The sequence below is a fragment of the Rhamphochromis sp. 'chilingali' genome, assembly GCF_963969265.1.
Source record: "Rhamphochromis sp. 'chilingali' genome assembly, chromosome: 6".
Taxonomy (NCBI): domain Eukaryota; kingdom Metazoa; phylum Chordata; class Actinopteri; order Cichliformes; family Cichlidae; genus Rhamphochromis; species Rhamphochromis sp. 'chilingali'.
In genome coordinates this window covers 41,033,594-41,043,658 of record NC_137933.1, presented here as the reverse complement: position 1 = coordinate 41,043,658, position 10,065 = coordinate 41,033,594, and the positions used below count along the sequence as shown (strand labels likewise).

Here is a 10,065-nt window from a genome sequence, read left to right as displayed (position 1 = left end):
TAACATGTTTAAGTTATCTAAGTGACTTATGTATCATGTTTAACCTGAGTAGCAAAAGACCGCGAGGGTCTGAAAACAATGTGCCGGGAGTTCGCTGTTCTCGTCGGCTCTAGTGAGCCTTGACCTCATGGTCCGCTCCAAGCTGGTGGGTAACAGACGTCTCAAATATGCGATGTCTTGATAAACCGAGCTGATATTTGAAGTTTACACAGCTACATTCTCGCCTGAAATTATCTTAAAACTTTATTTTGTGACCCAGAAAGAGAAATAAGAGTAATATTAAAATTAAATAGCTGCCGCCAATGTTGGAAGCTGGAATTGGCTGGGCCGCGCTATGAATTATGGGATATGGTGGGCTACGAAGGATACACCCGAGCCATCCTTCAAATCTGGGGAAAAGGAGGACACATTTGTTGGAGTCTTCGAATTTGGACAGCCTTCGTCCCATCGCTGTGACGTAGTCGGTCTACAAATGCAGCCTCTGAAGGATGCAGCCTATGAATTGGGACACGGCTACAGTCTGTGGCAATTGTCCACAGGCTCAGCACCAACGTTTCAGTCAGTTTTTTCTCTAATGTTTAGGTCTGTGTGACGTCAGCTCTGTCACACCAGGATAAGAGCGAGTTATTCACTTCCCACCTGTGTTTTTAACGGTGCATTTGCTTCTGGAAGCTTTTCTGAAGCCCTCAGTGCAGAGAGAGGGAAGCTTGTTTGGTACCTGTGGGGTAAAATTCAGGGCAAACAAAGCTCGCAATCTTTCAGCTTAAAATGTCTTTAAGATCCTTCTGGGATTCTTTATTAAGGTAAACGTTCAGGGTACGGGCCTTCAGCTGAATGATTCAAAGTGAAACTGTAACAGTGCTTTTACAAGTTACTGATTAAATCCAGCCTCTGTTATCACAATAAGTCTTATGCTAGAGTTTCCTTGTTTACTCTGTGTGGAGTTTATGCTCTTTGTGTCTTTGACGGTGCTTTTTGGCACAGAAACCAGTGAGGTGATGCAATGCCGCTGCAGTCTCCTCCCTCTCGCTATAAAGCCTTGCTGCCTGTATTTAGAAGCAGAGCTCGCCTGCCAGATCAGCCTGTGAGACGTCCTAACTTTACGTTTAAAATGAACTTGAAACGAGTTTGTTTGTGCCGTCGTGTTAAGATTCTAAAAGTCTTAAATCTTAAAAAACACAGGCAGTAGCTAATAGTTCACCTCAGCCTGCTGCTAAAGCTTGATGCCTTCACACAAAACCAGTCTAACAATTAACAATTACGCTGAATTAAAAAACAAACAATTTCAGCAGCTTCCTCCACTGATTCTATAAATAACTTGTGTGTCAAACCTGTTCATTGCATCACTGTCCCACAGAGGAAAGAGGATATGTGTCTGATTAGAATTAAAAGGCCGATTCTTCCTGCTTCTTTGAACCCTTTCACTCCCATTGACCGACTTCCTCTCTGCGAGTGACAAGGAAACCAGGGCATGCAATACGGGTTTTCCACACTCACATCATCGTTCGGGCACCTGCAATGATTCAGGATGACGGATTCTCACTGTCATTGTTTTGGGTTTTGAATCTAATCCTCAGATTTTTTTAAATATTCCTTTCAGTTGTTTTCGCAGCTAACATGTCAGAAATGTTGTAATCTCACACTCAGCAGTCCTGCACGTGTACGGCGTTTACACACAGAGACCAACATGAAGCCTTCTGTCTGTCGGTGGGACGTCAGTGCCTCGGAAACCTGACGAGTTTTTATTATAGTGTCATTTTAGTCGGTGTATTTGGCAGCAAGTCTGCAGCTCCTTTGGACTTTTTCATATGTTATCTGTGGCGACCTCGTAAATCCTGATCTGTCTCATGAAAATCATCCTTTGTACATGAAACTCATAGAAAATGCACAAAAAATGAAGAATGCATTTTTTTGTTACCGTGCACACATATATGGAACATAAGTATAACCTTTAAACATTTACAGTGGGGCAAAAAAGTATTTAGTCAGCCACCGATTGTGCACGTTCCCCCACCTAAAATGATGACAGAGGTCAGTAATTTGCACCAGAGGTACACTTCAACTGTGAGAGACAGAATGTGAAAAAAAAAATCCATGAATCCACATGGTAGGATTTGTAAAGAATTTATTGGTAAATCAGGGTGGAAAATAAGTATTTGGTCAATAACAAAAATACAACTCAATACTTTGTAACATAACCTTTGTTGGCAATAACAGAGGTCAAACGTTTACTATAGGTCTTTACCAGGTTTGCACACACAGTAGCTGGTATTTTGGCCCATTCCTCCATGCAGATCTTCTCGAGAGCAGTGATGTTTTGGGGCTGTCGCCGAGCAACACGGACTTTCAACTCCCGCCACAGATTTTCTATGGGGTTGAGGTCTGGAGACTGGCTAGGCCACTCCAGGACTTTCAAATGCTTCTTACGGAGCCACTCCTTTGTTGCCCGGGCGGTGTGTTTTGGATCATTGTCATGTTGGAAGACCCAGCCTCGTTTCATCTTCAAAGTTCTCACTGATGGAAGGAGGTTTTGGCTCAAAATCTCACGATACATGGCCCCATTCATTCTGTCCTTAACACGGATCAGTCGTCCTGTCCCCTTGGCAGAAAAACAGCCCCATAGCATGATGTTTCCACCCCCATGCTTCACAGTAGGTATGGTGTTCTTGGGATGCAACTCAGTATTCTTCTTCCTCCAAACACGACGAGTTGAGTTTATACCAAAAAGTTCTACTTTGGTTTCATCTGACCACATGACATTCTCCCAATCCTCTGCTGTATCATCCATGTGCTCTCTGGCAAACTTCAGACGGGCCTGGACATGCACTGGCTTCAGCAGCGGAACACGTCTGGCACTGCGGGATTTGATTCCCTGCCGTTGTAGTGTGTTACTGATGGTGACCTTTGTTACTGTGGTCCCAGCTCTCTGCAGGTCATTCACCAGGTCCCCCCGTGTGGTTCTGGGATCTTTGCTCACCGTTCTCATGATCATTTTGACCCCACGAGATGAGATCTTGCGTGGAGCCCCCGATCGAGGGAGATTATCAGTGGTCTTGTATGTCTTCCATTTTCTGATGATTGCTCCCACAGTTGATTTTTTCACACCAAGCTGCTTGCCTATTGTAGATTCACTCTTCCCAGTCTGGTGCAGGTCTACAATACTTTTCCTGGTGTCCTTCGAAAGCTCTTTGGTCTTGGCCATGGCGGAGTTTGGAGTCTGACAGTTTGCGGCTGTGGACAGGTGTCTTTTATACAGATGATGAGTTCAAACAGGTGCCATTCATACAGGTAACGAGTGGGGGACAGAAAAGCTTCTTACAGAAGACGTTACAGGTCTGTGAGAGCCAGAGATTTTCCTTGTTTGAGGTGACCAAATACTTATTTTCCACCCTGATTTACCAATAAATTCTTTACAAATCCTACCATGTGGATTCATGGATTTTTTTTTTCACATTCTGTCTCTCACAGTTGAAGTGTACCTCTGGTGCAAATTACTGACCTCTGTCATCATTTTAAGTGGGGGAACTTGCACAATCGGTGGCTGACTAAATACTTTTTTGCCCCACTGTACGTATGCCCCAATGGATACTCGTGAATATCTGAGGCAGGAATTTACTCTTATAAAGCACCTAACCTCCCAGGTGTACTGCTTACCTGGTGTCAGTGGAAAAGGAAGAGGAACAGGCAAAATTTACCGAAATAATGTAACAGTGATGGAAGCTTTAGATGTGTGTAAAAGGCTATTTAGTGTTAGGAATTTTAGGTTTGTCTATAATTCAGCATTTCAGACAAACAGAGTCTAACTGCTATGATTCATGAAAAGCACAAACTGTGGATGAAACCAAGAAGAGCTGTTTGGGATTCTTTGCATATTTACATACTTTAAATATATAATGATATTGAGGCATTTCTGCAGATTTTCCCTCATGTGCATGCAGCATACTGCATGCACACTATGACGCAGTGATGCAAACATGAACAGCCTTCTGTTGTTTCGGTCGGGCTGATGTACGTACAGGAATGTGACGTGGGACTTTCTGCAAAATATCCAGCCAAGGCGGCAGAGTTTCAGGGGCATTCCAGTCGACACCTGCGACACCATCTTCCTGTACTACAGCATCAAAGGGTGAAGTTTGTGAAGAGCGCTGGGAGGTGACATTAAAGTGTCCAAGAAATTAAGAATGACGGGTGAATAATCGAGTAATGCAGACATTTTGTTCATTTTCAGTAATTTACAGAATTAGTGAAATGTAACTGTGCACTGACATAAATCCACTGGAAAATAACCGAATCTGAGGTCACAGATAAAGGAAGCAGCAGGCTCAGTTTCTTATTGACATCCAAATAACACAGGTCTGCAAACAGAACATTGTATATGATTTTTTTTGACTGTTTCTTATAGATTTTTACTCACTGGGAAAAATCCTCTAAAAGTTCCACCTCATCAGGTTTTCTTGCAACACTCATGTTTTTACTGTAATTAACCTTTTTCAACTGAAATCTGGTATCCTATAATTGAATCAAAAAACCATATCCAATAAGGATTCCTTACATTAATTTAATGTTTCTAAGAGCGAGACATACAACTAGAAAATGTGAGGAATTGAGGGGGGTCAGTAGGAGGGGGGAGGGTACGGTGGGTTTGGCGGTGTGAGGAGCTCAGATGGTCGTGTCCCAAAAGGTTTATTTTGTTCATAGCCAAAGCTAAAGAAAAAGTGTGCACAGTTAAATTATTGATACTTTTCATCGCTGTTGTGCTTTTTTTTAATGTAAACTACTCGTGTTTTGCAAAAAACTGAACGTGATGGAGGGAAATGAAATCATTTTTGGGTTCAGCACCCTAAAAAACATACAATTTACCCGAAATATCCCATGCAGCTGAAAATATTTTGTTTTGTTTTGTTTTTTGGAGACCTGTGTAATCTGAGTCTTTGCAGCAGGGGACTCGCCCCCTGCTGGGCATTAGAGAGAATACAGGTTTGAAGACAAGAAGGAAGTTTTTGCATTAGGCCGTCAGGAGTCTGCCTAACCAGGTTATTATAGTTAATTCAAACTACACTAAAAGAACAAATTTAAATAAAATCAAAATAACTGACAATCTAAACTTGTCAATTTAAATAAAATGGAAATATGAATAAAACTCCCCACTCACCCCTGCGGGCGGTCTATCCTTCAAGCTCGGGTCCTGCACAGTATCTGAGCTGCTCCTGTTCCTAGGACTGCGCTCTTCTGCACAGAGGTCTCCGATGTTGTTTCTGGGATCTGCTGGAGCCACTTGCCCAGTTTGGGGGTCCCTACCACTGGGAGCACCGTTACCTTCACCCTCCACATCTTCTCGAGCTCTTCTCTGAGCCCTTGGTCCTTCTCAAGCTTCTCGTGTTCCTTCTTCCTGATGTTGCTGTCATTCAGTATCACTGCATCGATCACTACAGCCGTCTTCCTCTGCTTGTCTTACGCCACTATGTCCGGTTGGTTAGCCATTTGTCCGCCTGTATCTGTCCCACAGGATCTTTGCTTGGTCATTCTCAACCACCCTAGGGGGCGTGTCCCATTTTGACATGAAGTTTGTTATCCTTAAAGTTCTTTCAAAAGACTCCAGCCAATCCAAAATGCAGTGATAGACCTCACAGTACCATATCACCCTATTAGAGCACTTCGCTCTTGCACTGCAGGCCTACTTGTTCTTCCTACAGTATTTAAAAATAGAATGGGAGGGAGAGCCTTCAGCTTCGTCCCCTCTTTAGGAGACAGACACTGTCTCTATTTTGAAGGCTGCAGTACTGCATGTCCTTAAGTTTTGTCTTCTCTCTGTCATAGGGTGTAAGCAGACAGCTTCCCTTCCCTAAGTCTGGTCCTGATGAAGCCTGTTGGAGAAAAGGTGGTGCAGTGTGCCTGCTGTTATGGAAGGGGGAATTATCTTTAGAGACTGAAACAGTTTTTATAGCTGTGTTACGTCCACACATGACATGTTTATTTCTGCTGTAAGTTTGGACATTTGAACACGAGAGTCTGGGGGACTGATTGGCTTCTGGGAAAGTGTTCGGTTTGTTTTTTCCACTTAGACGTTCTTTCAGTTTCACAGCTTCACATTTCTCTGAGTCAGTGAAGCTGAAATAGGCTGATAGCAGCAGGTTAATTTGGGATGTCATGCAGCCTGGTCTGCAGGAATTACACAGAGATGAAAAGTTTCTGTTTCCCGTTAAGGAAAAACGGGACTTGCCAGTTTTCCTAGCAAAGCTGCTGCTTATCTCTTTACAAAGATAAGAATGAAAATTGAATAAATGCAGGAAAATGAACCTGACTGCTTAAACACGCAGATCTGGGTAGTTTTCCTCATGGATCTGACGCACTGACGAGGCGTCTCACTCTATTCTGCTCTGAATTATTTACGTCCTACTTTCCTCGCAGATGCACATCCCTTTAGTCACCACTGGAAGGAAGGAGTTTCCTCTTGTTATGACTTATCATCACAAATGCAAACAGTGAATTCTGGGTGACTCAACACCTTGACGCAACCGGGACACAACTTTTAGGGCTTTGGCTTCAGCGAGCCTGGCTGCGGTCCAATCAAAGCAAGCAACAGTCCCGTGTTTTCAGAAAAAGCTTTCTGACGCACAATGTGAGATGGGCACATTGGAACATTCTTGGTAAATGCTTTCGTCCGTCTTGCGCCGGTCCAAGAATTTCACCTCTAGCAGCACAATACGAATGCCCCCGGCCGTCCCTCTTAATTTAGCGGGACCGGTCCTTTTGTTCTCTTCTGTTGAGTTAGTTGATTGCAGCACTGATAGGCTCAGACTAAAAGAAAGGAATCTGCTTGTTGCACCAAATGCTGGCCTGCAGGTCATGTGTTTGTTTCCCTCACTATGGAGAGACTGTATATCATATTTCAGCAGGTATATTCCAAACATTTCACATAATGTACTGTCCCTGATTTATTAAAAAGCACATTTGAACACAGGTGCAATATTAGCATGTGCATTTTTAAATATATAGAGTCGTGACCCAAAAAGGCACCAGAAACACAAAGACTATCAGACTGGTGTCAAACACCACTGAGGACAAAGTACGTTTTCTAGTTTTAAATAAGTTGATGTGTCACAGCAAACAGAGGTTTATTTAAGTAAATCAATTAATGTATGACACAATAAAAATACCAAAATAAAATGAGATCAAATAAAACATGAAGCACATTATTTTGAAAAGCCAAACACATATAAAATAATGAATAAGACAAATAAAATTCCCTCTGAAGTTAAATGAACACATTTAAGCTCATGATGAAAGTCAACAAGAGGAAATACGCTTGTTTTTCTTCCACTTCTCTCCTTTTGCCTCCTAAACGAGCTCACCACAATGAGGAAGTAGAAACACAAAATTGCACACAGTCACAATAAATGTGCGGGTTTTCTCAAAGTGTGAAAACAGATTCACAGAAACTTTTTTCTGGTGGAAGTGGACGAGGAAGTGAAAACCGCCACACAACTCACAACGTCACCCCACAGCGCTGCAGTCCGGCCTGCGAGTACCTGGACAGGTGTTTGTGTTTCAGACTCAACACGCTGAAAATGAAAGAGAATAACAGAGATCTGTAATCTGTGCTCCGACCTCACAGGTCAGAGGTCGTGCTGACTGGAGCACTGTGACTTTGTCCTGCTAATACTACCAGTATTACTGTTCATTACAACAGTATTACTACCATTACTACTGCACTACAACTTGTACCATATGTGCTTTATAAAGTTAAATTCATATCAAACATATTAAACATAGCTGCTATGATCTTTTCTACTCATTCCTCTGCATCTACCAGCAGTGTCGAGGCTCTGCGGTCAGAGGGTCCCAGAGGAAACCAAGTGACTGTTTTTAATGTTTCTAATGAAGCCGTGGAAGGACTTTATTTTTATTTATTTAAAATGAGAAATCCCAGCCGCTTGTGGCCCCGTCCCTCTCTGAGCCTGGTTCTGCCGGTATTTCTTCCTTTTAAAAGGGAGTTTTTCCTTCCTACTGTCACCAGAGTACTTACTCAAACAGGGTCGTGTCATTGTTGTTGTTTTCAAATCGGATGAGTTCTGCCAATACAGACCGATCAGTTTGTAATTTTCACATAAAGCTCTGCCGAGTTTATTTCTCTGATTTATTGACAACAAATCAGAGAAATAAAAAAAGAGAGAAATAGATCAAATGTGATATTCAAAGACAGATTTTAGTTAAAAGTAAAATGAGATTTCGTTGCATTTTTCTTTGGTGGTTTTAACATCATTTAAAAAAAGAAATCCTCTGTAAGGGGTTTCTCTGAATCCTGTCAGAAAGGAGAAGAAGTGGAACCAAAGGGGAACCGTGACTTCTTAGAACACACTGAGCCATGAACGTGGACGTCGGATATAAAGGGAGCAGCGAGCAGCTCAGAGCACATCAGCCCTGCACATTCCAACAGAAGAACATCTGTCTGTGTCGGGAACCATGAAGACTCTGCTGGCTCTCACAGTCCTGACGCTCATCTGCTTCCTGAAGCACAGCTCTGCCAGTGAGTACCGCTGACCTCTGACCTCTGAGCGCCGTGAGTCTGAGCTGCACTCGTATTAACTCTGTGTGTGTGTCCACAGTGCCAGTCGCTATGGAAATGGTGATAAACGGTGTCGAATGCTGCCAGGCCGTCACTAATAAAATCCACATACCAGTGGACAAGGTGAAGCATGTGATGAAGACCAGCGGCTGCAGTCGTGATGCAATCATGTGAGTACATGAAAGTCAGGTTACAGGTGTTGCAGGTCTCTGTGCAGATGCAGAACTGTAGAGTGCGGCTAACCTGCATTAATATCTTTGATGTTTTAGTTCAATTAGGAGGCATCGAATTTGGAGGAGTTGCAATTAAAGAGGATTTTAGAACATTTTGACTTTGAGATTTTTATTTTGCCTCTAGTCTTCTGATTGAGACAGTTGTAGTATGTTATTGTGAAGTAGGCTTACACAAGTGCAGTTAGAACTGGGAGGCTCTTATTATGAAAAACCAGCGTGCACTCTCTTTTGGCTCCATGTTTGGGCTCCACCAGTCTGAAACTCAGTAAATTTGATCGTCTTCTGTGTGTTCATCATCGACTGGTAAAACTAAGTACTGAGAAAAATGAAACTGGCTGCTGTGTGACTTATTTTTCAGCTTCTTTCCATCAGTGGCCCTGTTTGCGATGTTGTGACGTGTGCATTGACACTACGTGTCGTGTGTTTCTTACAGCGTCACTACTCGGAAGAAGAAGTTCTGCCTTGATCCTGAATGGAAACATGCGCAGATGCATCTGGAAGAATTCAAGAAAAGATCAGCGCCCACCACTCTGGAACCTGAAACCACTAAAGAAATGAAGACAAACGTCTCGTCCACCACTCTGAAGCCCACAACCATCTGAGTCTGGAATCCCAGAAATGATCAAAGAAGCTATTGCTCTCATGTGTTTTGAACTGTTGCAGAACTTTGATCATTAATGATGATCACACAGAAATGTTTCTAGTTTAAAACCTTTAAAGTTTTTCTTTTTGGATGTTTTTTATGAGAGAAACCAAGTACTGTGACTGAAAGTTTCAAATGTCTGTTCGTCATTGCTCCACCTTTCACAATAAAAGCTTTATTTTTGTACGCTTTAAAGCCCACTGAGTCCTTGTCTGAGCTTGTTGGTGTTACCGCGACTGCTTTATTTAGAGCAGCTGTGAGTCATGAAGACATGCACCCATGTTATAATAATGTTATGTTATGACAAACATCACCTTCATAAAGACCCAAAGCTGGAATAAACCAGTGTTTGCTGTATACTTTTGGGACCTTTGCGTCTTCGCCGTCAGCAGCCGCATCTTCTAACATTTATTTTTAATTATAAAAGATGGATTTTATTATTATTTCACCGTTTTTACACATTATTTGTCAAAGTAAAAGATTTGATTTGTCGTTCTAGAGTTTTAACTCAAAGCTGTCGACGCGAGTGATGAAAACAAAGACGAGCAGCGGCGCTTCAGCGGCTCAGAGATCAGATGTTATTTAGAGAAAGAGGAACTGTGGTTTGTTTACACCCGAGTATC

The 10,065-nt window shown here is 42.5% G+C and overlaps 1 protein-coding gene across 1 annotated transcript; it reads left to right on the top strand.

Annotated features, from left to right (window-relative positions):
- The first annotated feature begins 7,949 nt into the window (after nt 1–7,949).
- Nucleotides 7,950–9,704, top strand: LOC308398744 (uncharacterized protein). The gene is made up of 3 exons (XM_080885525.1): nt 7,950–8,527; nt 8,607–8,736; nt 9,233–9,704. Exons 1-3 carry the CDS (start codon nt 8,464–8,466, stop codon nt 9,399–9,401), a joined length of 363 nt encoding a protein of 120 aa, XP_080741651.1. The 5' UTR covers nt 7,950–8,463; the 3' UTR covers nt 9,402–9,704.
- The last annotated feature ends 361 nt before the right edge of the window (nt 9,705–10,065 follow it).

Excerpts from the sequence above, each read along its gene's own strand:
- LOC308398744 (XM_080885525.1), top strand. The coding sequence starts at position 8,464 with ATGAAGACTCTGCTGGCTCTCACAGTCCTGACGCTCATCTGCTTCCTG. Across the intron at positions 8,528-8,606 it reads CCTGAAGCACAGCTCTGCCA|TGCCAGTCGCTATGGAAATG; the intron begins GTGAGTACCGCT and ends GTGTGTCCACAG. Across the intron at positions 8,737-9,232 it reads TGCAGTCGTGATGCAATCAT|CGTCACTACTCGGAAGAAGA; the intron begins GTGAGTACATGA and ends TGTTTCTTACAG.